General features: G+C 49.4%; 1 protein-coding gene across 3 annotated transcripts in view; it reads right to left on the bottom strand.

Annotated features, from left to right (window-relative positions):
• WSCD2 (WSC domain sialate O sulfotransferase 2) overlaps positions 1 to 24,202 on the bottom strand; it is a 43,144-nt gene extending 18,942 nt beyond the window's left edge. Inside the window, exons 1-2 of one of the 3 annotated variants that reach the window (XM_089489822.1) lie at positions 23,602 to 24,202; positions 8,743 to 9,774 (exon numbers count right to left, since the gene is read on the bottom strand). In XM_089489822.1, the coding sequence (XP_089345948.1) occupies positions 8,743 to 9,124 (382 nt within the window). In that variant the 5' untranslated portion in view covers positions 9,125 to 9,774; positions 23,602 to 24,202. The other 2 variants (XM_089489821.1, XM_089489823.1) reach the window with 2 other exon arrangements.
• Between the last annotated feature and the right edge of the window lie 3,741 nt (positions 24,203 to 27,943).

Raw genomic sequence — 27,943 nt, 5'->3', positions numbered from 1 at the left:
TATATTTATACTTTTATTAATGACTTTGTATAGTTTTAACCTGTATTGGTTTTAAATATGGTGTTAGCTGGCTTGAGCCCCGTTATTAAGAGATAAGCAGGATATAAATAAATAAAATAATAATCATAATCAGGATATTCAGAAAATGGGCTGGAGTTTGTGATCACAGGTATCTAGACTTTTGCATTTGTAACTGATTCGTAACGGGTATCTGCTAGGGTTTGATTCCAGGATCCCCCATGGATACCAAAATCCGTAGATGCTCACGTCCTATTGAATAGAGTGGCATAGTAAAATGGCATCCCTTATATAAAATAGCAAAATCAAGGTTTGCTTTATGGTTATTGCATTATTTTGGAATATTTTCACGCCACGGACAATTGAATCCATGGATATGGACGACAGAGTGCAGTCACAATCTCTAGGGTATTCAATAGTGTACGGGATACATAAAGATCATGAAACCCTCCCAGTCCTGTTTTACTGGGCAGCAGCCACTGTGCATAAGAGAGGTCTGTTCTCCTGTTGACCAAGGCATGCCAGACTGCTGTTTCCGCCTGTCTTTCACCCATGATCTCTGGTGCAACAGTCAGAAGAGGTAGCCCTGTCGCAATTCTTCCTCATATCCCAGATCGCTGGTGGCGGAAGGGGGGCAACATCGACCCCCGTCACTCACAGCAGCTGATCCTTAGTAAGTCAGGCTTGGGAGGGTCGGACCAGGAGACGCTGCTTAGTGGGGCACACTTAACTGAGAAGCTGATCCGGCCTCTCGGCCACGGTCTGCTTAATAGGCTTGTGGCACTGTGAGAGCAGAGGGAGGGCTTTTTCGGAATGGTATTTGGCCATGCTCATTAGTTTAATTTGAACTGACACTTGGAGCATCACAACCAGATGGCAAGTGAGAATCAACTGTCGGTTGCTGCCGAGGTGGCAGTGGCAGTCCCAGCCATATGCAAGGCATCCACAACAATTAACCTCTGAGAGGACGGCTGCTAATGCCTCCTGACGGGGAGGGGACTTGCCAGAGGAGATTGGCATAGGGCTATTCCACACAACTGAGGGGGTGGTGGGTGTCTGTCGGTGACACGCTCCCTGCCTTCCACTGACTCTCTCTGCAAAGGTGGGCAGAAGAGATGGAGGGACCTTCCCTGCCCCAGGAATCGTAGAATCTCAGAGTTGGAAGAGGGCCATCCCATCCAACCCCATTCTGCCATGCAAGAAGATATCTATTTTATTGTTTGTATATACAGCACTGTGCAAATCTACAGCGCTATATAAATAAAGCATAATAATAATAATAATAATAATAATAATAATAATAATAATAATGACATTGCCCAAGCCCTCCCTGGGACAGGTGGCCATCCAGCCTCTGTTGAAAAACCTCCAAAGAAGGAGACGCCACCAGACTCCAATCTTGCCCTTCCCAGGAGGCTTGGGCAAAAGCAAATTGATGCCTTTTCAGCCTGTTCAGAAGCCAAACTCTGGGACCCAGACAGTAGCAGTCCTTGGCTATATTCTTTTTTAAAGTGACTTGTTGCTGTGGCTTATTCCAATGTTTACAGCAGAGGGGAGAAGCTTGCAGCCCCTGGAAGGGTTTTTAAAAACCTACAATCCTCAATTGGCCCCAAAATTGGGAACGGGTTTACTTTACAAATCAGGCCCACAACCCCAGAGGGTATAAGCATCGGCACCACTAAGGGGGTGCCGACTGCACTGGGTGACACCTCTGAGGAGCTTTCACCCAGAGGGATGGCACACCCAGAGGGACTGGCATGACTGCGGAGTCAGCAAGAAAAGGCATCACCTCCCTTTCCCACTCACCTAGGGTTGCCATAGTGCCGGACCTCGAAACCGGGAAAAATGTAGGACAAAATTTTCAAATGTAGGACACACAAAAAAATGTGTCCTACATTTGAAAATTCTGTCCTACATTTTACTGCGATCGCAGCGGAGGCCAAGCGGCAAGGGAAAGCCTCCACTTAAGGAGGCTTTCCCTCCCCGCCTGGGCCCCGCCACGATCGGAGGCCAGGATCGGGGCCTCGCCTCGTTCCTGGGACCCTCAGGGACCAGGAAGGAGGCGAGGAGGCCGGCGGCGATCGCCCCGATCCTCGCCTCCTTCTTGGCCCCCGCGGAGGCCAGGAAGGAGGCGAGGAGGCCGGCGGCGATCGCCCCGGCCTCGCCTCCTTCTTGGCCCCCGCAGGGACCAGGAGGGAGGCGAGGAGGCCGGCGGCGATCGCCCCGATCCTCGCCTCCTTCTTGGCCCCCGCGGAGGCCAGGAAGGAGGCGAGGAAGCCGGCGGCGATCGCCCCGGCCTCGCCTCCTTCTTGGCCCCCGCGGAGGCCAGGAAGGAGGCGAGGAAGCCGGCGGCGATCGCCCCGATCCTCGCCTCCTTCTTGGCCCCCGCGGAGGCCAGGAAGGAGGCGAGGAAGCCGGCGGCGATCGCCCCGGCCTCGCCTCCTTCTTGGCCCCCGCGGAGGCCAGGAAGGAGGCGAGGAAGCCGGCGGCGATCGCCCCGATCCTCGCCTCCATCTTGGCCCCCGCGGAGGCCAGGAAGGAGGCGAGGAAGCCGGCGGCGATCGCCCCGGCCTCGCCTCCTTCTTGGCCCCCGCAGGGACCAGGAAGGAGGCGAGGAGGCCGGCGGCGATCGCCCCGATCCTCGCCTCCTTCTTGGCCCCCGCGGAGGCCAGGAAGGAGGCGAGGAAGCCGGCGGCGATCGCCCCGATCCTCGCCTCCATCTTGGCCCCCGCGGAGGCCAGGAAGGAGGCGAGGAGGCCAGCGGCGATCGCCCCGATCCTCGCCTCCATCTTGGCCCCCGCGGAGGCCAGGAAGGAGGCGAGGAAGCCGGCGGCGATCGCCCCGATCCTCGCCTCCTTCTTGGCCCCCGCGGAGGCCAGGAAGGAGGCGAGGAAGCCGGCGGCGATCGCCCCGGCCTCGCCTCCTTCTTGGCCCCCGCAGGGACCAGGAAGGAGGCGAGGAGGCCGGCGGCGATCGCCCCGGCCTCGCCTCCTTCTTGGCCCCCGCAGGGACCAGGAAGGAGGCGAGGAGGCTGCAGGGAGGCGGGGAGGTTGGCGCGGCTGCGCCCAAGAGGCGCCGCCTCCCTGCAGCCTCCTCCGCCTCAGGCCTCGCTGCCCTCCTTTTCTGTCCCAGGCCTCAGAAAGGCCTTGGAGCCGCGGCGGCGGCGGAGGTGGCCGCGGTGGGCGGGGCCGTCCCGGTTTGGGCGCCAAACCGGACCGGGACCGGGATGGCACCGCCCAAACCGGGATTGTCCCGCCGGGGGGCGGGATATGGCAACCCTACACTCACCCAGCAGCCACACAGGACCTTTAACATTAGTCCTTCAGTAGTGATGGCTGCTGGGGGGGGGGGCTCTAAGGCCTTTCTGGGGAGCATGCCTTGAGGGTCCAGAGGCCACAATGTTGCCACCCCCCAGCAGTGGTCTAGGCATGAGGGTGGGTGGCCGAGGGGGGAGGGCAAGGCCATGCACAGTATTCTGGAAGGCAAAAGGGCTGGAGAAGATAGTCAAACTGACAGAGAGGGAACAAGACAAACAGTGCACGGACCCAACAGTGGGAAGAAAAAGAACTTGCACAGTCAGCAAGTAAAGGGAACACATGGTCTTAGATGTCTCTACACTAATGCACAGAGCATGGGAAATAAGCAAGATGAACTTCAACTCCTAGCACAACAAAGCAAATATGATATAATAGGCCTCACTGAAACCTGTTGGGATGAGTCTCATGATTGGAATGTAGAAATAGAGGGATATAACCTTTTAAAGAGAAATAGGCCAAACAGGAAAGGAGGAGGAATAGCCTTATATGTCAGGGACATTTACATCAGTGAAGAGATTCAGGACATCAATCCTGGAAGCCCGGTGGAGAGCATCTGGATAAAAATTAAAGGGCAGGGAAACAACAAGGATGTTATGGTGGGAGTCTACTACAGACCCCCAAGTCAGACTGAGGAATTGGATGATGTCTTTCAAGAACAGATGACCACACATTCAGAAAGGAGAGATGTAGTAGTGATGGGCGACTTCAACCATCCTGATATTTGCTGGAAGTCAAACTCAGCCAAATCCTCAAGGTCTAGCAAATTCCTCACTTGCCTTGGAGACAATTTCATGGTCCAAAAGGTGGAAGAGGCAACAAGGGGGTCAGCTATTTTGGATCTGATCCTAACCAATAGGGATGACCTAGTTAATGGAGTGCAAGTGGTGGGATCCTTAGGTGGAAGTGACCATGTTCTCCTGGAGTTTGTTATACAATGGAAAGGAGAAGTCAGGCAGAGTCAGACACGCGTTCTAGACTTTAGGAAAGCCGATTTTAGTAAACTTAAAGAAATACTGGGTGTGATCCCATGGTCAACAATACTAAAAGAGAAGGGAGCTCAAGATGGATGGGAGTTTCTTAAAAGGGAGATTCTGAAGGCACAATTTCAAACAGGTCCAACGAGGAAGAAAAATGGGAGATGTCTCAAGAAACCAGGATGGATGACTAAAGAACTTTCAACTGAGCTAAGATTAAAAAGGGACATGTATAAGAAATGGAAAAATGGGGAAATTACCACAGAGGAATTCAAACAAATAGCAAGCCTGTGTAGAGATAAAGTCAGAAAAGCCAAAGCACAGAATGAACTCAGGCTTGCTAGAGAGGTTAAGAACAACAAAAAGGGCTTTTTTGGATATGTCCGCAGCAAAAGGAAGAAGAAGGAAACGGAAGAGCCACTGCGTGCAGAAGATGGCAAAATGCTAACAGAGGACAGAGAAAAGGCAGAATTACTCAACACCTTCTTTGCCTCAGTCTTCTCAGAAAATGCAAAGGGAACTCAACCTGAGGATAATGGAGCAGAGGACAGAATAGGGGAATTTCAGCACAGAATAAGCAAAGAGATAGTACAGGAATACCTGTTTAACCTAAACGAATATAAGTCTCGAGGACCAGATGAACTACATCCAAGGGTATTAAAAGAACTGGCAAATGTAATATCGGAGCCATTGCCAATAATCTTTGAGAAGTCCTGGAGAACAGGAGAAGTGCCAGCAGACTGGAGGAGGGCAAACGTTGTCCCCATCTTCAAAAAGGGGAAAAAAGAGGATCCCAACAATTATCGTCCAGTTAGTCTGACATCGATACCAGGAAAGATTCTAGAGCAGATCATTAAACAAAGAGTCTGTGAACATCTAGAAAGCAATGCCATAATCACAAAAAGTCAACATGGATTTCAGAGAAAGAAGTCGTGCCAGACAAACCTGTTCTCTTTTTTTGATAAAATTACCAGCTTGGTAGATGAAGGGAATGCTGTGGATATAGTATATCTTGATTTCAGTAAGGCCTTTGACAAAGTTCTCCATGATATTCTTGCAAACAAGCTTGTAAAATGTGGGCTAGACAAGGCAACTGTTACATGGATTTGTAACTGGTTGACTGGCCGAAGCCAAAGGGTGCTCAACAATGGCTCCTTTTCATCCTGGACAGAAGTGCCCAGTGGGGTCCCACAAGGCTCTGTCCTTGGGCCAGTTCTATTCAACATCTTTATCAATGACTTGGAGGACAAAATTGGGGGCATACTTATCAAATTTGCAGATGACACCAAAATAGGAGGAATAGCTAATACTCCAGAGGACAGGATCAAGATTCAAAATGACCTGAACAGACTAGAAAACTGGGCCACAGCTAACAAAATGAACTTCAACAGGGAGAAATGTAAGGTACTGCACTTAAGGCAGAAAAATAAAATGCACAGATATAGGATGGAGGACACCTGGCTGAATGAAACTATGCGTGAAAGGGATCTAGGAGTCCAAGTAGACCATAAGTTGAACATGAGTCAACAATGCGACGCGGCAGCTAACAAGGCCAATGCGATTTTAGGCTGCATCAATAGAAGTATAGTGTCTAGATCAAGGGAAGTCATAGTGCACTATATTCTGCTCTGGTCAGGCCCCACCTGGAATATTTTGTCCAGTTCTGGGCACCACAATTTAAAAAGGATGTTGAGAAACTGGAGCCATGTGTCCAAAGGAGGGTGACTAAAATGGTGAAGGGTCTGGAAACCATGCCCTATGAGGAATGACTTAGGGATCTGGGGATGTTTAGCCTGGAGAAGAGAAGGTTAAGAGGTGATATGATAGCCCTGTTTAAATATTTGAAGGGATGTCATATTGAGGAGGAAGCAAGCTTATTTTCTGCTGCTCCAGAGACTAGAACACGGAACAATGGATGCAAACTGCAGGAAAAGAGATTCCACCTCAACATTAGGAGGAACCTCCTGAGAGTAAGGGCTGTTCGACAGTGGAACACACTCCTTCCTCAGAGTGTAGTGGAGTCTCCTTCCTTGGAGGTCTTCAAGCAGAGGCTGGATGGCCATCTGTCGGGGATGCTTTGATTGTGATTTCCTGCATGGCAGAGGGTTGGACTGGATGGCCTTTGTGGTCTCTTCCAACTCTACGATTCTGTGATTCTGTGTTCACTCCACCACTATGACTCAGTTTATGATGTTGTACCTTCCCAGCAGGATGCTGGATGCCATTGCGCATGCACCCGCACATGAGGTTGACCATTTGAGGGACTGTTCAGTTATCCAACGTTGCCAAAATTATGTCACACAGTCAAAGTGTCACTTCGCACACAGAGCTTTGCCCTCTGCAACCCCAATGGGGACTGTGGCCAGTCTCTCCCCCTCCCCAGACCCTCTGATCATGTCCCAATTTCTGCCCATTGGCAGGTCGCTGGCCTCTTTCCCCTTTCCCGACTGCCCTCTAAATGTTGTCCTTCATTGCGACATGGAGTAATTTTGGGGACTTCGGAAAGTCGTCGCCCGACCTGTGCTGCCGTGCAAATCAGGACTAATGCGAACATCGGCGTTGGGATGGCAGAAAGAGCTGCCCAATAATAAATGAAGCTGCACCGCCCGCAATGAGATCGTCTCTTTTCCAGAAAAGAGTGTCCTGTCAGGTGCAGTAAATGAGGCCTTCAGAGATGCTAAGCGTTCCAGCGACAGGCCCCATAAGTCACCAGTCAAAAGATGCTATCAGCCGAACAAATTGAAGAGGAGATTAGAACGACTAGGTTTGCGGCTCCTGGGAAGACCTGAACCAAAGGGGGGTGGGGAAATGACACATCTCTCAGCGCCCACCACCTGCATCACAACCACTGGGATCTTCATCCCTTTCACTCAGAAAGGGTTACCTGGGTGAGTTTTGGCCCTGGCTTGCTACATTTCTGCATGCGGGGAGTTTGGGATGGGTGTGTCATGATCCTCCTCGGAGCTTGCAACTGTTGCAGGGCCTGCCGGCATGAAAGCCCCTCCATACCATCTAACCTGAGTACAAACAACCACAATATAGTGACAAAATGCAGGCCTATGACTAGCAATGAATTTCTTTCCCCTGGATGATTTTTAACAACTGAAGTAGTTAGGGGAGCTTCGAAAGTTTGCATCCATGTGTTTTGTGCAATTCTGCTTGGTCCGATAAAGGGATCCCTGTTTTGTGGATTTTGGATGTTATTGTACTCTGTTACCTGAAATGGTTTTAACTGGAGATGTCAAGGTATGAACCCAAGAGTCTCTGAGTGCAAAAGTCCACCTATGGGCCCTTTTCAAAGATTTGTCTTTATTTCCTCTCTTCTCTTCTCATCATGATGACTAGGAATTTGGACTAGGACTCTGGAGATCAGGGTTTGGATCCCAGTTTGGCCACGTGAACCCACTGGGCGACCTTGAGCAAGTCACACTCTCTCGGCCTCAGAAGATGGCAATGGCAACCCCACTCTGAAGAAACTTGCCAAGAAAACCCCATGACAGGGTCACTGTACGTCGGAGGCTATTTGAAGGCACACAACAACAAAGTCATGTATTTCTCTTTGAAATATTCCATTAGAGAATCAGGTGAGGGTGAGTTAAAGGGACAGGGTTTACTCTGACTTGTAATAGGGCTGGGCCTGTGGATTATATTAAACTATGGCTTGGGGAAGTGAATTTTGAGACTGTAGTGCCCAGAATTTTCCAAGAGCATGACCAGTGACTGGATAGAGGACTCTGGAACTGGTGGTCCTAAAAGACAACTGCTTTAACCAATGAGTGTTGGCCCTCTCTGGCCAGTGTTGTGATGCGCTGGAGGAGCAATCAATGTGCTTGGTGTGCATTGGTCCCGATGCACAAAGGGCACTTTGCTGGCTCTCCTATGTAATAACATCACAGCAACCCCTTGCTAAATATGGACATTGGGCAACAGCTCCGTTCTATTCCGCACAGACATAGGTCTACTTACATAGACACATTGTGAATTCCAGCCAACTATTCTGGGCCCTGGTTCGGATCCAGCAAGGCAGCTCTGGTAACCACCATTTTGTTTCCACCTGATTTTATCCCTTTCTTCCCATACCAATATAGTTGGAGTAGCTGGGATTGACTCAGAGTGCACCTACACTGTAGAAATAACGTGGTTTGATGCCACGTTAAGCAATTTAAGCTCCATCCTCTGGAATCCTGGGATTTGTAGTTTCACAAGGTCTTTAGCCTTCCTTGCCAAAAAGTGCTGGTGCCTCACCAAATCCCAAGATGCTGTCAAATGGAGGCAGGGCAGTTAAAGTGGTACTGAAGTGCATTATTTGTATAGTGTAGATGCACCCAGAGAGACATAAGAGACCTTGGCTTGGAGGCTTCCCCATCTAGCATTCCCCAAATCATTCAAATTACATTTTTCTCTTCCAGCACAGCACTCCAAGGAAAAGTTACCTCGGTCTTCCTCCTTCTCACGAATGTTCCTTCCTTTGAGGGCTCTACTCCACGTCCCGCCATAGTCCCCTACTTTGTTTCTCCCTGGCAAGTCTTTGGCAGGACTCTTAAACCAAGAGCCGTACCTGTGGGCTGTTGTCAAAGTGTCCGGCGTTTCTTTCAGTTCCCTGGCAAGTGGGACCGTCCCCAAATGCTGGACGTCCGTCCCAACCCCGGCCCGATCATTGGGGCTGGGGTCATTCTCAGGGACGCGGGTCTGTCCCGTGAAGCTGGCATGGAGGAAGACCAGACTCCCAGCTGTCAAGTAGAGAGCGATCAGCATGAAGAAACGGATTGGTTTCCGCCGAAAATACCGTTGGAATTTCAGCAAGAGCTTGGCCATGCCCGTTTCATTCCGTTCTCGGACAAGTGTGCAAACCCGCAGTGCCAAAAGGGGTGACTCCCCACTGGAAGACCAATTTCCAAGCCAGGGAATGCAAGAAGAGTGGGTACCAACGACAACATCCAAGACAGACAATGCTTAGTTGTTGCAACCTCTGAGACGGAGTTCCGGGAATCAAATACACCACGGTCTGGAATGAGAGACACTTCACGGTTCTTCTGATGGTCCCAAAGGCCTAAACGCTGGGAAAGGAAGGTGCATTCTCTTCTTTGCGACGTCGGACTGTCTCTGAAGAAAAGTGGCCCCTTCTCCGACCATCTTAGTTTGGGCCCGTTTCCCTGTTGTCTCCTCTCAACATGCCGCAAGAGAGGGACCAAGAGACGCCGCAGGTAGAGGGATCATGTTTGAGAAAGCGAGGGGCTTCAAAAGAGGTTTGAAAACCGATCGGCCGACGTGGGTTCCCTTGCCAGCTTTTCATATGATGGAGCGGGTCGTTCCTGAATGGAATGGAAGATGCTGGGTCGCCTTCTTTTTCTGCCAGAGAATGGAAAGGTACCCAGGGACCTTCCAGTGGAAGAAAGGCAATGACTGGGGACTTTGTTCAACAAACTGCCATTCAGTGCCACAGCTTCAGAACAAGAAAACTCGGCCTAGAATCAAAGGGGAAAAAAGGAAAACGGTAAGGAAATGTGAAGGAGGTCTGAGGCCTAGCAACCAAAGAATTCATGATTTCAGCCTCATCTGTTATTTCAAATGGCAGTCTGCCTCTGCTACGGAGGGCCTGAGGCAACTCTCCTCTCATCTCCGAACTCTCAGTCTCTCTCTGGTTTTCTACCCCTCGCCGGGCCAATTCAGATGGCTGCTTTGACCCTTCCACCTGTCTGCCCTGACCCCATAGTCAAGGTGGTAGTGTTCAGTGGTGGGATTAGACTGATAAAGTCTCACCATAGGACCCCCAAAGAGCATCTAGAAGGTCCCCACATTTGGGGGCAGTGGTGGGACCGGTGGACGACCATCACCACTGCCAGCACAGATTTATTTGGGGAGACGGAGCTCAACACCTTGGACAGCTCCTTCCACATGTTTCCTAATGAACTGAAATCATAGAATCATAGAGTTGGAAGAGACCCTGCCACACTCAGAGGGGACCCATTGGCTACCAAGGCCCTAAGTCTTGGTTTACGCTTTGGATGGCCAGAAGCACAAACTTTTCAGCTTCTCAAGGACTGGAAAACTCAAGAGCACAAGAGGAAAGCTCCTCCTAGAGAAGACATGCAAGGGTCTCAGGAAGGCATTTGGGAAAGTATGGCACCATGGGTCTTGCAAGCACCCGTCGCTTTGAAAACTAGCTCCTCGTTCAAGACATAATGCAGTCAGATCACAGCTCTGGACAAGAAATATCTTTGGCAACGGTGCAAGTGGAGCAACCCAGTGTGAATTGCTTTGGTCTCAAGAAGCCTTAATAAAGGTTTCAGGAGCTTAGAAAAGGTCTGTCTTGTAAGTAATGCAAAGGAGGAGACAGATTTCATGGATCTTGTTCCGGCATATGGACACCAGCCTATTCAGAACAAAGCTGGACAACATCCACTTTTTGGACTGCGGCACCGAGAATCCCTTTGCCAAAATCTGGGGCAAGGGGTCTGGGATACCCTGGTAGTTGTAGTCCAAAGAGTAACATTCTGAAGTTTTCATATTTCAGGTTGAAGGCTGGAAACTTTGCCCTCACTCCAAAACAGGCTTTCTTGGATTGTAAGAGGAGTCTAGCTTTCTTGTAAAGAGTTTTTCTAAGTCCCTTCCTAAATGATAAATCCCAGGATGCCATAGGATGGAGCCCCACTTCTGGGAACAGCTATGGAATTCTGGGATGTGTAGTTTTGTGAAAGATTTTGCCTTCTCTGCCAGAGAACTCTGGTGTCGCAAGAAACTCCAAATCTCCGGATTTCATAAAATGGCAATTAAAGAGGTGTCAAAGGGCATTAATAAATAATATTATTGATTATATTATGCAATGTGCATTATAAAATGTCACAGCAGCCCAAACTCAACCAAGGGGCTAGACCACTTGGCCTTTGCAAAATCATTTGGTGATGTTGCGTGCAAATGTTCAGTGGGACAATTTTCGGTCTTGACGTTCCTTTCGGCTCTAGGTAATGCCGCTTTCCCTCAAGAATCAGATGAATTTAATACATAATAATAATAATAATACAGTAATAATAATAATCAGTTACCTTTAGGTTAACCATACTCCCAAACCAGACTTCTTGTTGTTATTTTGCCTTTGATTTTCTGCATCAGAAGAATGCAAAGGTGATTTGGTTCTGAGCTGATAAGCCCGAAAGGTTTAGCAAATGGAAAATGCAAATCTTTGGGGTTGTTAAAAAAAAAATACGAAGAATGGCGGCTTTCAGGAAAAAAAGAGCTTTTTTTGGGTTGCTTTTAACAGCTCCAAGAGCTGTTTAACTGACGGTGATTGGAGAGGGCCAGAGAGGAATAGAAAGGCCTGTTTGTTTGGCTCCATCCCTTCAGCTTTTCCTTTTATGAAGCAAAGTAATGCTCCGACCCATAAATTGAAAATTGCCCTGTCCCAGAATTGAAACGACAAAATCATTAGATGCGGCGGATCACCCAGAAGAGAAGAAACAGTCACATGAAATGAGTTGCTCTCATTCCCTCCAACGTTTCACCCATGAAAACGAGGAAACATGAGGCTGAGCCGTATCAGTCTGTGGGCAAAAGTTAAAAATGCGAAAGAAGGCACAACCCGGGAGACGCCGCAGCAGTCTGCTTTTGCCTGAGTCTGCGGGGAAGGGCAAGGAGATTCGTGGCTGTCTTCCATGGTCTCTGTTTTCAAGATTCGTGGTTGTTTTTCATGGTGGTTTTTCCGTTGGAACCCTCCGACTGTTTGGATTTGGAAGGGTCAGTCTCAATGAATCCATTCATTCCCACTTTTTCCAGCTACTTCTAAAAAGTCCCGGTTTCTCTCTCCTGCTGAATCAGTTCAGTGCAAACATCTTTTGGCCTTTGAACTCACTTTGCAACCATTTGCAGTAAGCTGAGGATGAAGGGGGAAGAGGAGAGAGAAACCGGGACTTTTTCAAAGCAGCTGGAAAAGTGGGAATGCAGAGGGTTTGTTGGGCATGATCTGACCAAATCTGAACAGTTGGAGGGTGTGCGATGTTTCCAGCGGAAAAACAACCATGAAACATGACAGGAACATTGGCATTTCCCAATCTCCCTGAAGAAACTTGCCAAGAAAAGCCCATGATAGGGTTGATGTAGGGTCACCATAAGTCAGAAATAAAGAGCAATCTGTAATGTTAAAACCCTTTAAAATTCTTTAAAGGACAATACAGTGGGCCCTTGGTATCCTTCGGGGTTTGGTTCCAAGACCCCCGTGGATACTGAAATGCATGCAATGGCATAGGGAAATGGTTTGGCACCGCTTTAACTGCCATGGCTACATGCTGTGCCATTCTGGGAACTGTAGTTTGTTGTACCACCACCACCACTACCCACAGCCCTGCTTGCACCTTGTACTGCCCCTCAAAACTTCCATTTTCCTCTGCAGTCCCTCCCAAAATGAAGGTAGGAGGGAAGGTGATTCCAATTCTGGGTGCCATTTTGAGAGGGACGAAAGAGGAAAACAGACATATTTGGATTTGCTATGGGCTGCCTGGGAGGGAGGAATCGGCCCGATCCCCCTTCACTCTTGTTGTTGCTCTTTTGCCACAAGTCCGAAGCATTTTTGGGAAAGTGTTAAAACCCCAACAGAAAACGTGACGTGTCGCTATGAATGCCACGTTCTCCCACTCCCCGTGGCCATTGGAAACGGAGGCCGCCGAGGTGACTCTCTCCGTCGCACAACGCCTTTGCCACTCACATCGGCTGATTTATTTTCCCCTCGCCTCCCCATCTCCCAGCAAAGACTCAAACAATGACAAAAGTCCCCAAAATAACTCCGAAGAAAATAAATGGGAGACACGGAATGCTATTAGTTTAATGGGCCCTCATGTTCCACCATCTGTCCTGAGATGATTAAGTAAAAAATATTGTGAGGGCAGACAGCGTGGCATATAAATAAACGTTTTAATTTTGCTTCCACGTCATCATTCACACACGTCCGGCGCCCCAAAGTGTAAAGTTTATGGCAAAACACTTGGGGAGGGGGACCTATTTTTTCCCAAGTGGAAGGGCAGCTAGCAGGGGGCACATCGGCTGGCATTTTTGAACACATCCCCTGCTTGGCAAGAGCAAAGCGGGCCAATTTTGACCAGGCCCGAGTGCCTTTGGTGGCGGTGTGAGACTGGCAGAAATTCCACGGAAGGCTGGGGTGGTATGGGTGCAGAGGCTGTTGAACCTCCCAAAGATTTAGGAAATTCTTGTGAGGTTAACTTATTTTCTCTCTTCCTTAAGTACCTCACTGGCTGCATCCCCACTGCTGAAATAACCTGGTTTGATACCACTTCCATTGCCATGGCTCAGTGCTAGGTAATTCTGGGAATGGGACTTTGCTGGGGCACCAGAGGACTGACCCTACCAGTCAACAACTGCCTTGGACATCAGATGGCAGGGGATGGCAGCGTAGTCTAGGGGAGGATGCAGAAGTGTGTGTGCTACCAGATCTTTCTCAGAGCTCAGAAAAACAATTTGTTCAGACTGTATCTCCCAGACTCCTGCAGGGATGCTAGGAGTTGCAGTCACTTTCCCAAAGACTGCACCTCTTAGCCCAGGGTGGGCAAGGGCATGAGGACAGGAGCCATTCCCCCCTTGACGCTCTCTGGAGATCCCCTTGGCAAACCCAGATACCTCCATTTTCCTCTGGAGTCCCTCGCAAAATGGTGTTAGGAATGGACATGGCAGCCACCATTTTGAGAAGGTCCACAGAGGCAAACAGAAGTCTTTGGTGGGGGGACATACCAGGTTCTGGGTGCTTGTGGAGGTACAATGGAGCTCATTTTGAATCTTTCCAGACATTTGGGGAGCATGTGCTATTTCACTAGTGTTGAAATAAGATTTAGGGGGTCATTTTGGACCAGGGTGGGAATATCACCATGTCCACCTCGGGCACCCAAATGTCTTGGCTCAGCCCCCCAGAAGCCCACAAAATATGACAAGGAGTGAACCCTCTGTGCACCACTCTCTCTCTCACACACACACATGTGCGTCAGTGTCTGCCATTTGTAACCTTCGCCGGGGAAGCAAGCGCCAAAGCGACGCGGCATGCATTCTTGCTTCAGGACAATTAGCTGAAGTATTAATGGCAGATATGCAAATCTGCCGTAATTGACCAGAGACTCTCCGCAGTTCATGATGGGGAAAGATGAGTTCCAGATGGCTTGATAAAAGTAATTTAAGGCCTCGCTTTGGAAGGGGCTTGGAGGAGGAAGAACCAAGTGCCAAGAAGCCAGGCTGTGAAAGAGAGGGAACCAAACAGCATCCCTGGCCATAAAGCATCAAGGGAGGGGGGGGGTTAGAGAGGGGCTCAATCCAGAATGGGGCTGGCTGCGGCCTGAGACCTCTTCTGAAAGTTCTCCAGTTTCAGCTGCTTGAGGGACTTGAACAGTGCCAACATTTCCCAAACTTTGGGTGCATCTACAGTGTAGAAAGAATGTTGTTTGACACCACTTTCAGTGTTGCAACTCCATCCTACGGAATCCAGGGATTTTTCATTTTACAAGCTCTTGAGCTGCCTCTGCCAACAAGTGCTGGTGCCTCACCAAACTACACATCCCAGGATTCTGTATTATGGAGCCATCCCTGCGGTCAAAGTGGTGTCAAACGCCATTCTTTCTAGTGTTAGCGCACCCTTTGGCTCACCAGAGCAGGGTTTATTTCTCCTTGTGATTGTACCTTGCACACTGCATGTTGTGGTTGTGCCTTGCGCATTGCAAGTTTCCACTGGGCACTGTGGTTGTGGCACCCTATAGGTTGCCCTGTGGTTGTGTAACACCTATGGCACATTGTGCAACGGTGCCTAGTCATTGACCAGTTGACAATGTTGCTCTCCTGCAGGGAGGATTTGCGTATCGTGATGATATTTGTGCGACACGGAGGAGATGGCCCCAATGTGTGCGTGCGGCCATTCCCATAGCTATAAAAATAACAGGGAATTTTCATAATGAACCTAAGGAAGGGGGGGGATGTCATCCCTCTTTACTTTGCATTGCATTCTTTTATTATACTACTCTTCTGCTCTACAGCACAAGACCGCAGGGGAGCAGATCAGTCCAAATCAATACAAACAAAGCAAAGCTACGTTGCAGGAACGCAATGAAACCTTGTTAGGGAATTGGGAAGATCGGAATCTCGACACTGGCGAGAGTGCTCTTCCATGGCATAGCCACAACCCTGAAGTCCTCACCTATGGCCAGACCTTTGCCAAGTTCTGAGTCCGGTGCAGTATACCGAGGTGCCTCAGTTTCTCTTCCCCTATTTGTACTTGGCAGAGGTTGGCCTTTTTCTAACGGAAAGTATGTCATGAAGTGGACCTCAAGGCCCAGATCTTGGCTGCTTGGGAAGGCAGGGAACAAGAAGAACAGACAGTGAATTCAAGAAGACCAACCGCCAGACAAGGGGCCCTCAGTCCAAAGGACACTGACCTTTCTCCCTCCCTCTCTTCTTCTTCTTCTTCTAAGAAAGAGCCAGTTCCAAGACACACCTTGAAATGCTAAGCCACCAGAAAAGGCCTTGTTTGCATTGGCAGAGCTTTGGAATCTTGTCGGTTACACCTCAGGATTTAATATAGGCTCACCCAGGCTCCCTACGGTGGTCAGCCTGATGCCTCCAGAGATGGGGAAAAGTCCACAAGTGAGAGATGAAGGCCTTATCTCTCTCTCCTGCCATGGATCCATCCATGAGCTCCCTCAGGACAATGAGTTTGTATCCTGCTATTGGCTCCAACTTCAATACCGGAGTGTGCTTGCCATCATCTTTCCAATGTCTATGTATGATTGTCATACCCTGACTGTGAAGAATCTGAGAGGAAGAGAATCAACTCACTGAATCCTATGGAATCATAGAATTCATTAGACAGACAGAGGCAACTGCATTGAGTGCCAATTCCGTTGTGGTATGCAGAAAATAAAAGCCATACATGCCACATGGCTGACCCTACACACCCCTAGCTGCCATATCAGAATGCATCAGGTGCGCTATGACAAATAATTTGTCCTGCATTGGTATTGTGACTTGCGCATGCAAATCTCAAGAACAGAACACCAGCTACCATTTTGCTACAATGGTTTCTGCCATGGCCATGATGTAAGTGGTGGAAAGCAGAGGAGATCAGAGAAAAATGCCTGGCTATATTGCTAAAGTCGGATGCAGACTGAAGACATCCTCCACTGGGATCCTCCGAAAGTTGCAGCAGAACATGTTATTGCTCTATGTCTGGCTACAGGAACTATAGCTATAACAGCACACCAGTGATTCCTGAGGTGGTGGCTTGGGATGTTGCGGTGGGAGGAAGAGAAGACCTACCTCCTCAAAGACCCCCAAATAGACACAAAATAATATATACAAGAAAAGATATGCAAAATACTTTCAAGGATCTCCAACTTACCCAAATATATTTCCCTCCCTGGGCATGACTGGTTCCACCTAAGAGGCTGCTATTTTCGACACAAATAAAAAGAAAAGGCCTTGGCACTGGCAATCCTGGGGCAACATTCGTCAAGGTTTGGGCAGGCAAAGGAGGCCCCATCCAGGACCTTTGAGAACAAAGCACCAGAGAAGGGCAGAGGGAAACCTTTTCCTCACTTGCTTCATTCATCCACTCTGCTGGCCCCCTGGGGCCCCAGAAAGCCAGGTCTTGAGTTACTTCAAGGGGTGCCAGTTTCAGGGTGTAATAACATCTCCCCAAGGTGCTTCAGAAAAGCCACATTCTTCCCTTTGCAAGGTGATATCCGCGCAGAATGAAATGGCCAGAGGAAGGGAGTGTTACAGCTCCAACAGAAGTGCCTCAGTTCATAAGTTCCATGTGTTGCCGGTACCTTACTGTCCCTGTGTCCCGTTTTGAATCCATGGCACTGTTGTAGAGGCCAGGGCAGGGAGAAGATGGTACAACTGGATTGAGGGTAATAATAATAATTAATAATTTGTTTTATTTATATACCGCTATTCCAAAGATCATAGCGGTGAACAGCAAGTAAGCTAATTAGCAAGCTAATTTGCCCCCAACAGTCTGGGTACTCATTTTAGCAACCTCGGAAGGATGCAAGCCTGAGTCGAGCTTGGGCTCTTTTGCTGGTCTTGAACTCGCAACCTTGTGGTTTTGAGTGAATGGCTGCAGTACAGGCATTTAACCACTGCGCCACCAGGGTAGATCTCCAAATGGTCTGCAAGAGAGTGGGAGGGGGTCTGATTCCTCATTTTTCTTGTTGCGATGTGCTGCCAAGTCAACTCCGACTCAAAGCAGCCCTCTCCTAGGGTTTTCTTGGCAAGCTTTATCTGGATGAGATCTGCCAGCTGCTGCCCTGCTCTGAGGCTGAGAGAGTGCGACTTGTCCAAGGTTACCCAGTGGGTTTTCCAGGGCTCCCCAGCCCATATGCAGAGCCCATATGGAACCAGTTACCCTGGTCTCCAGAGGGCAAACCACAGGCTTGCAAAATGGACTTAAGGCTACTGGATGAGGCCTGGGGCAAAAGCTATACCCTTGGCATGAAAGAAGCCAGAGCCTGGGAATTCAGTTTCATCTGAAGTCTTCAGACCCTTAGGGGAAGACTTTCTCTCATTCCCACCATCCTTCATTCAGTTGTATTTGAACAAATCCCTTTTTGTCTGTATTTAATTTAAAATTTGGAAAGATGCCCCAAGTCCCAGTTTTGGGGGAAGGTGGGATATACAATAATAATAATGATGATGATAAAATAATAATAATAATAATAATAATAATAATACCAATAGTCACAATAATGGTGTTTCAGACATAAGGTTTGGAGCTGCCAGTTTTCACGGCCGCCCTGCAATCTACAACCACTGAGATCTTGGTGCCTTAAAAACTATTGAGCTGCCTAAGAAGCTCATGAAATGTGCAGCTCATACCCAGCCTCTGTGCTTTTGTCCTGCCAGCGACACATTGGATGTCAGCAGCCATGCATTTAATCTATTTATTTTCATCTCCCTTGTTTTGTTCGGACAGTTTTGTGAGTTTGCTGAGCCAGCAAAATCATCCCTCTTGTGCGATGGGCATGCCATTGCGTCTTGGAAGAGTTGCCGGGTCCACTAAATGGAAGTCCCTGGGGAGATTCCCTCCCCTCCCTATTCACTGAATGCAGTAAGGCATAAGATCCCGTCCGATCTTGGAAGCTAAGCAGGGTCAGCCCTGGTTAGTGCTTGTATGGGACACTGCCAACAAACCCCAGGTGCTGTCGACTCTATTACAGAGGAAGGAATTGGCAAAATCACCTCTGAGAACTCCTTGCCTAAGCAAACCCTAGGAAATCCATGCTCATTGGTTCCCAACCTTTGCTCCTCCAAATGTCCTGGACTTCAGCTCCCATAATTCCTGACTGTTGGTCAAGTTGGCTGGGGCTTCTGGGATGTGAAGTCAAAAACAAATGGAGAACCCAAGCTTGGGAGCCCCTGCCCTAAGTCAATAGTTGAATCCAGCTATTCACAATATTAAAACAATTTAAAATGTACCTTTCAAAGGACAGAAAAGCAGTTTTCGGCAGCTCAAGAAAAGCCAGACAGCCTTGCTGCTACTGAATGATTGGCAGCCACTCTGCACATGCTCAGAGACACAATATCAAAATGGCTCAGCTGAACCAAACCAGCCTGGAGGTGTCTTAAGTCCTCAACATCCAATCTCAAGCCCTGAAGGTGTTGTTTTCTGTGCAAAAATACCACGTGCAAGTTTTGGGCAGAACCAGTCTCGAAATGCCAGCCACCCTCGAAAAATGGCACGCTTTCCCAAGACATGCTTGGAACGAGAAGAAAAGAGATAAAAAGTGGATGGGGAAAACGCCTGGGGAGCGCTGTCTCCGTCTTGCTTCCTCCCAGGATGTGGGCCTTAATTGACCCCAGCTTTCGGACAGACACAAAGAGGGACCGTCTCCCCAGACCATATGCGGAGCCCATATGGAACCAGCTACCCAGACTGGTGGGAACCAGACTCTTGCAAGAAGGCAAGAGAAGCCAGCCGTATTGCAGGCGCCTGGTTTGCATGCTGCTCCCAGGTTCCAGCCATGGCTTCAGTTGCCTAAATCCGAGGTGGGCTGCTCCAGAGAAGACAGAAAAGGCCACACACGCCTGTGGGCCACACTGTCCCTCCTGGCATGACTGGAAGCTCCCTGGCATTGCATCCCGTTTGGGGGAGTCTGCCTAGAATTGGCCAATTTTCACAGTCTTTCTGCCCAGACAGCCCTATTTTGTGACAGTTTTGAGAACCCCAAATTTAGTGGGTGTTTCTTTTTTTAAAGGAAAAAAGAGGGGGTCTTTGGGTGTGGGATACTCTAAAACGGGGTTCTTGGGAACTTGTGGGACCCACAGGCGGCCCTTTCCCTACTCCTGGCCTAGATAGATGCCAGTGTGGTTTTGCACTGCAATGGCGCAGCCTGGTGTAGTGCTTGAGCGTTCGACTATGGCTCTGGAAGCCAGAGTTTGGATCCTTGCTTGGCCCTGAAATCCATTGGTCGATCTTGGGCAAGTCACACTCTCTCGGCCTCAGAGGAAGGCACAGGCCAATGCCCTCGGAACAAGTCTTGCCAAGAAAACCCTATGATAAAGTTACCTTCGGGTTGCCGTAATTCCAAAATGGCAGACAACTATTATTATTATCATTATTATTGATCACATGGATCTGAAAGAACCATGTAATTTAGTGCCACGTTTGAGCATCTTTTTTCTCCACTGGCAGGAAGGGATGCACTTTCCAAAATTAACTAGAAGTGGAGGGGGAAAGAGAGGAGCGTGAAGGGCCTCCTACTGTTGCGCATTTGCCAGCTCCTGAGCCAAAGCCAGCTGGAAAGAGGCATGTGGCCTCCATGGATTATTCACTCTGGAAATTGGAATCCATCACAGAATGATAAGCGGCCAGGTTCCCTCCCAGCCGACAGCTGCTCTCCAAGGTTCCCTGTGACTCCCAGATACACCGGGTGACAAGAGCGGATCTCCTCCAGAATCCAATCCCCATCCGAGGCACTCCATAATAGTGATGCAAAGACTATTCGTACTGATTCATTCCCAGGTTGGAAAAAGCTGGGAAAAATAATAAGCCAGGGAGCAATCGATAACAATTTTCTCCTGGGAGCTGACATCCCAAGGTATCGCAGATGAACTATTCTGTTGGGGAAAACCATGTTTTTACTTGTGCAAAAAAAGGAGAAAATTAAATAAACGTCCAAAACATGGGTTTTGGGAGCAGAGAACACTGATTCCTGTTTTCTGCACAGAAAAGGGAGTTTTTGAACAAACAGATGAAAACAACCATGAGTTTTATCCTTCAGAATAACTTCTCCCCAAAACTTCAGGATGGTTGAACAGGGGGAGAATATGGCAGAGGAAAACAACTTTTCTCCTGCATTGCAGGAAAAAAAACCCCTACGATAATCATTTTGTCTTTGCAAGTGAGGATTAAATAACCAAAGATTTGCATCCCTACTCTGCACCTTTGGGAGGACCGGACTTCTTGGTACATGCGGTTTTGAATGCCGTAGGACTACAACTCCCATCGTCCCAGCCAGGTCATGGGGGAATACACAACTAAGGGTGCATCTACACTGTGCCACTCACAGCTGCCTGTGCAAATGTGCCAAGTGCAATGGCACTGCATATGCCAATGCCTCTTCCACAACCATGCACTGAATGCAGACGTTGTGCATTGAACAAGAATGCCCAACTCTTTACACGCGGGTAAGACGCCAACGGGGTTACAGCCAGAGACTTCCAGACCATGATTTTTAAAGTTGCTTAACTCCACCTCCAACTCTCAAAGGGACTCTTCTGTTAGTTGTGCTCAAAACTGAGTTATTATGGGTAGTAGCTACATCATGGATGGGAAACATGTGGCCCTCCAGATGTTGTTGAGCCACAGCTTCCAGCATTCCGAGCCATTGACTATGTTGGTCCAGGCTGCTGGGAGTTGCAATCTCACATTATTATTGGTCCCTCATATAAGTGTTCATCTTTTCGTGAGCCTCTTCCCGCTGTGGGTCGCAAGGGTTGCCCCAACTCTTAGGCACCACTCTTGCTTTGCTGAGATGCCTCCTTTCAAGCTGGACCAGCAGTTTGGACCCAAAGCATCCTTTCTGGGGGCTTCCACTCTCCTGAGCTCTTGCCTCATTTCGTCTCAGGATCAGCTCCACACCAGGAGATGCAAAGACTTTGTATGTTCCTATCCTCATCAGCAAATCAGATGTGGTTTTGAGATTATGAGAGGCGATTCTTTGGGAAGCAAACCAACAGACCAAGGCAGTCTGGGATGAAAAAGGAGTGAAGCAACGGGAAAGGAAGACCAACTGGGATTCCAAATGCCAAGAAGCTATCCAAATCTCAGCCTCAAAAACAGAGACCATCTTGCCGCTGTTGACAAAATGTCTCACTGCAAGGAGGAAAAGTGGAATCTTCTGGTCTAACATGTCAGGAGGAATCAACGCTGTTGAATGCCCATGAATGTCCGTTGTCCCCCACTGATGACCAAGCCACCACCACCCAAAATCACACAGCAAGCTTGGGTACATAAGAAGGGCAGGAGGACCCAAGGCTGCCCAACACCCAGGTCCACAAAACTTCACAGCCATGAGACCACGCAAGTCCCCTCTTCCACTCTGGCTCCCTTCCCATTTCTCCCATTCCCATTTCTCCAGTTCCAAGTGACCTTGAGGACATGCCTCTTTCTATGCCTCCTGGAGCTTGGCTGGCTTACCAAAGTCCCCTCTTGCCCTTTAGGTGCCCACTTTGTGTATCCATATCCTCGACGGAGAACCCCGGGGGGTGGTTCTCCAAAGCAAGAGCTCTTTCCATGTTGGCTCCCATCAACTTGCTCTTCGACGCCTGGCACGGTGTTGCACCAGGGACATAGCCAAGGGGGGGTTGTTGGGGTCCGGACCACCACCCCCCTTCCATTAGAAAAATGAATGGTGTGTGCTGCTGCGCCGCCGCACCCAAGCCCCATTATAATGGTGGCACTTAGTCTGGACCCCCCCCCTTCCTAAAATCCTAGCTACGTCCCTGGTTGCATGGTGGGGCATTGGGGCTTGATGCTCAAAAGTATGGCCCCAGATTTGGAAAGCGTGCCCCAGACAACTTTCCTCTTTGCATCTGAGCACCAGGAAGCAGGCAGCGGGGCAAGGGGACCCAACGGTGGCAGCAGACGGCTACCGTCTCACTAGCTCAATGTGCTACAGGCAAAATTGGGATTGTGTCGGAACGAACTGCAAAGCGGGGAGGGGAGCACTCAGCTCCAGTGGAGGGGAAAAACCTGGCATTCATTTGGCATCCAAGGCCCATGCAAGTATCTCACGGGGTACCTTTCCCCTCTCTGGGCATGCCCCAGCTTGAATCTTCCCTCTGTGCCCAATGGGCAACTTTTGCCCAATCTCGCCTGAAACAAACCCAATCTTTGACTTATTGGTGGTTGTGTGTGTGTGTGTTTTAAATATTTCCCTAACTTCCCTTTCTGCTCATCTAGATATATTCTCGCCCATGGCTTGTTGATACACTTTCCCAGGAGTTTAAGACAGGCCTCTTGGGATCGCTGAATAAATTTCACCTTCTGTTATAAACCCGTTGGAACATCTCCATCTCACCTGTAAACAGATCCTGACAACCACACGAACCACAATGTTCACCTTCATGATCCCGGTTTAAAGGTCATGATGGAGTTGTGCATCTGTGCTGGGTTACCATGAGCACACCTTGAACATACCCAGAGATGATGAACCTTCTGGTAAGTTCCCTGCGTAGGGGCGGCATTGCAAAAGTTCACCTGAAAGGCGCTCTTGCGTTCCCATCATCCCCAGCACAGAGAGTGCAATGGTTCTCCTTATCCCAAGTCACAAGCCTGTCCTTGCAATGGGAATCTGTATGCGTTCATGGACTCTTTCCTTCATCACCTTGCCCACAAAACTATCCCCAATTTTAGGGCAACCACACTTCAAGATCCCATCATTTTTACTTTCCAGGAGCTGCCAGAGGATGAAAGAAGACTCTTACGGCTTTTCCATCTTGGTCTCCTTTCGTACCATCTACCAAAAGGGTGGGCGCGAAAAAGAAAGAGACAGATCTGTTCCCTGTATTGACCCCCACCAATAATTTCATATTAAAAATGTCACAAGCCTCAAGGCAAGACTGGAGGGGAAAATGCAACTACGATGAGATCTGGCATGAAACTTTCTCTGCCAGTCCTGGGCCCCCGGTGAGTCCCCCATCTCCTCCACTTTTCTCCAAAAGCATCCAAGGGTCAAAGGCCATTGGAGTCAGCCTTCTGGGGCCTGGTGCAAGGCTGTCAGCCCTCCTCCCCAGCTAGCCCTTCTTACCTGGTTGCCCCCGTAGTCTTCCTGAGGTTGGCCCCGAGCCGTCTCTTCCACTGGAGAGTGTCCATTGGGGCATCTCTGCCAGGCTCCCTCAGGTTCGAGGATGGGAAAAGGAGAGGCGCCGAGCTCTGCATCAGTGTTTCCATCCAACTTACGCCATCCTGGATTGTATCTGTTTGCACCTGGATCCAGAAAGCTCTGCCTTGGTGGTCTGGCAGATGGAGAGGAGGCTGTCAGCAGGCAGTGCCCCCCATCAGATGCAGCGCCTCTTGATGCCCAAGGGCTCTGGGCTGGACAGCAACATTGAAAACCCCAGTCACACTGCAGGGTCCCTCTCATTCATTGCAGCCACAGACCGGTTTCTTCTTCCTCGTGAGGATCCAGAGGCTCCTCGCCTTCCCAAATGATGCCCATGCTCTTCAGCCTTGGCTCCCGAACCCAGCCAAGGAAGGTGAGGAAGCCTGGCCTGAAAATGCGGTTCCAAACTGCTGGGAGGTTGTTTTCCGGGCTTCCTTACTTAACATCTCTATCTGGCTGGCGCTCTCTCCCTCCCTCTGTAGCTGCTGCTGCTGCCGTAGCTCCACCACTGAGCAAATGTGCGATTCGCAGGCCTCTAGCACTGCCTACTGCTTAACTCCTTGAGTGCCATCTTTGCCCCTTTGCCCAGGGAGGTGCAACTGGCTCCGTCCGAGGGTTCTTTTGCACAACCCACCAAGAGGAATGCCAGGGACTGATCTGCTGCTGACCAATTGGCCCCAAAGTGCAAACGGCAACTGTAAAAAAAAAATAGCCACGGTCTCAAAGGTGGGAAGGAAAGGCCATGTTGAACCACGGTTGCAACCTGCTTGGTGGTTTTGTGCATCCTGATCATCAGGGGAAGACGCAAACCTGGAAAGGTCCCTCCCCTGAGAGCATACAGTTCAATATGGAGGGGAAGGTGGAATAAAGAGTATTTGCATCAGTCCTTGGCAGGAGGCCTATGACCAAGGGGTTCTCTCTAGAAGGGGAGTATGTAGAGTATGAGCGCCTTGTTAGATGACTTCTGAAAAGAATCTCAGGGTCTTGATAGACCACAAGCTAAACAGGAGCCGACAGGGTGATACAGCAGCAAAAATCGCCAATGCAATTTGGGCTCCATCAACAGAACTATGATGTCCTGTTTGAGGGAAGTCATGATCCTAGACCACTTTGGCCATGCTTACCAAATAGGTGAAAGGAGCGCATTCAGCATCTTGAGAAACTTAGATTGTGTGTGTGTGTGTGTGTGAGTGTGTGTGTGTGTGTGTGTGTGTGTGTGCATTTAAAAGAACAAAAAGGCCAGTCCCGGTGCCTGCAAAGTCAGGCTGTAAAACGCAGGATTAATGCCAACTGTAAAATCTCCAAAGCTTTTTTTTAATGCATAAAATAAAAGTAATTTATAATAACCACTGGGGGAGATGATCAAGTCTGCAACATTCGCCAGACGAAAAGGCAGGGAAGAAACTAAGCAGAATGTCCAAAGATGAAAATAAAACCGTGGCTACCCATGGGATCACTTCCACATCCCAGAGACCCCTGTTGAAAATCCACTGCGGTTGGCCACAAGGGTTGCCATAATTGTCCACTTTTACGTGCAGTCTGAAAGAAGGGACTTTCCCCAGTATGACCATTATGGAGCTCACGCCTTCTGTCTGAACAGCCGCCCAAGTCTGGTTTCAAGAGAAAGAGGCCTAAGAAGGGACTGAGAGCCACCATGGTAAATGTCAGCTTCTATGCCAGTAAGGTGGCAAATCTGCTCTGGGCTTCAGTCTGAACTTGAAAAGAACTGTTTAAGGTATTGAATCATAACCTCCAAATATGTTAGTTCCTTTCAATCAGTCCTTTAAAGTTTAGACTAAAATCCAGAACGGGTTTGGAGTAAAACTCAGTGCTGGCATGGGAGCCACCAGCCACCTTAGGAAATTGCCCATTGGTGGTTGGCACTTGGACACAGATGGTGCAGCGGGCATGCCAGTCACCTGGCCAGAGTCTCCTTTCCCACTGGACAGAAATGTACAGCATTTCTACTGAAATATAGTTCATTTGTTCCAAAATGGGCATCTGCTTTCCAAGGAGCCGGTGCCCCTATTAGACGCCACATTGGTGAGGGTCATTACTTGCAGTCATGGCCACGGCGGCCAACCAACGTTCTCTTGGCACCATGCCTCCCTGGGCACAGTTGGCTTGGAGAAGCAAAGATGGAGAGGTGCTCCCATAGTATGAACTTTAAATAATCTGAAGGGATATCAAAGGGAAGAAGACCGAGCAAGTTTCTTTTCTGCTGCTCCAGAGTCTAGGACACAGAGCCAAGGATTCAAATGGCAAGAAAAGAGATGCCACCTTGACATGAGGAAGAACGTCTGGACTGTAAAGAACGGTTCGACAGTGGAATAGACCTCTTTGGTGGACCCTCCATCTTTGGAGGTCTTTCAGCAGAAGTTGGATGGCTATGTTTCGGGAGGGCTTCAATGGTGGCATTCCTGCATGGCAAGGGTTGAACTAGATGCCCCTTGAGGCCCCGTCCCTCTCTATTAGATGATTCTGTGCCAGGACAATTGCATTGGATTTTCTAGCGTGGACTCAAAGAACAAACCTATCTGGGGTGGGGTTCTTTTTTAAAAACAAATAATAAAGCAGTCAGACCTAAAGATTCATAAACTATCCAATCCAAGAAATGCCAACACGGAATGACTGAAATTCGATTTGATATATGCAGGGGCAGCCCAGGGAGGGGGCCAGCCTTGGCGCCAGCGGAAGGAAATTCCAAAGGCTGGAAGCAGCCACCAAAAAGGCCCTTCGTCCTCACTAAACAGACATCTAGGAAAAAAGCCCTTTTCAGAGGATCGGAAGACTTAAGGAGGGACAATAGTCTTTCAGATAGTCAGATGGGCATAACTATGATGTTGGCACTCCATTTCAATAGTCGCAATGACAAGGGAGGATTGAAGCCCACAAACTTTTCTTTCCAGAATATTTCTCCTGCAATATTCGAATGCTGGGAGAAACTTGTGTCAAATTCTCACCCATCTGTTAGGTTTCCCAACTGCCAGGACACTTGTTTTTCAGCCTGGTCATGACTATTTGCACCTAGCCTTCTCCTCCGTATCTGGAGGCACGTTTCAAGAGCGTGGCTGGCAGCCAAGGCGAGGCCGGTGCCCGCTGGGAGAGCAGTCTTTGGGCTGAACTTGGCCCCGGCCATTTCCATCTCATCCGATTCCATTTAATTGACCGGCCACCTAACCTCCCTTCTGCAAATGGGATCCGCTTTTAATCGGATCCCCAGAGACACCTGTCTACCCAGACCGGGCAGGATTACCCAGCCCTGTAATGCTCTCACCGTTTGCCCTTTGGCAAAGTGTCACCCAGGGACCTTCCGGCATCCTTAATCGACATTAATTAATTAAGCTCCCAAGAGCCCTTGGCCAAGGAGGCTCATCTCACTCCTGCGGGCAAAGGAGAGATGGAGAGCAGCGGCAGCAGCGGCAAGGGACAGGCCCAAGGGCACACTGGGCACCTGGGGCAGCAAAAGCCAAAGCGGGCATCCTGTGAGAGGAGCAGGCCAGCCATGGCATGGCTCCTGGCAAGGCGGGGAGGGGGGGTTGCCAAGTCCCATGTCAAGGGGCAGGGCCTCTGTGTCAAGGTTTGGCAATTGATTGATCAGTTGATTGATTGACTGATTGATCATTCTCCCAGCCCAGGTTCCCAGGCAACTTGTGTACCTTCAAGGCGTTTCTGACTTATGGTGACCCTATCACTGGGTTTTCTTGGCAAGCTTTGCCCCCAGAAACCTGTCCATTGGCTTCCCCTGAGGCTGAGAGGCTGAGAGAGTGTGACTTGGCCCAGGTCACCCAATCGGTTTCATGGCTGAACGGGGATTCGAACCCTCCTCTCCAGAGTCATAGTCCAAGGCGCACACCATTATGCCATGCTGACTCTGCCCAAGGCAATTTACAACCGATTCTAACAGTGATTCCCAAACTCGGGTCCTCCAGGTGTTTTGGAACTTCATCTTCCAGAAGCCTCCTCCATCTTGGATGACGGTCTGGGATTCTGGGAGCTGCAGTCCAAAACAGCTGGAAGGACACTGTTTGGGAACTGCTGGTTGAAAAGCAAGTGCAACAACAGCCTCACACCAAATTTGTTGTCGTTGTGCCTTCACGTCATTTCCAGCCTGCACCACCCTGAGATGAACCTATCCCAGGGTTTTCCTGGCAAGGTTTGCTCAGAGAGGGGTTGCCCTTGCTTCCCCTGAGGCTGAGAGAGTGTGACTTGCCCAAGGTCACCCAGTGGTTGTTATGGCCGAGCCGGGAATTGAACCCAGGTCTCC

The sequence above is a fragment of the Sceloporus occidentalis genome, unplaced genomic scaffold (assembly GCF_023333645.1).
Source record: "Sceloporus occidentalis isolate IW3139 unplaced genomic scaffold, rSceOcc1.0.p SCAF_41, whole genome shotgun sequence".
NCBI lineage: Eukaryota > Metazoa > Chordata > Lepidosauria > Squamata > Phrynosomatidae > Sceloporus > Sceloporus occidentalis.
This window is presented reverse-complemented; position numbering and strand designations above follow the sequence as displayed.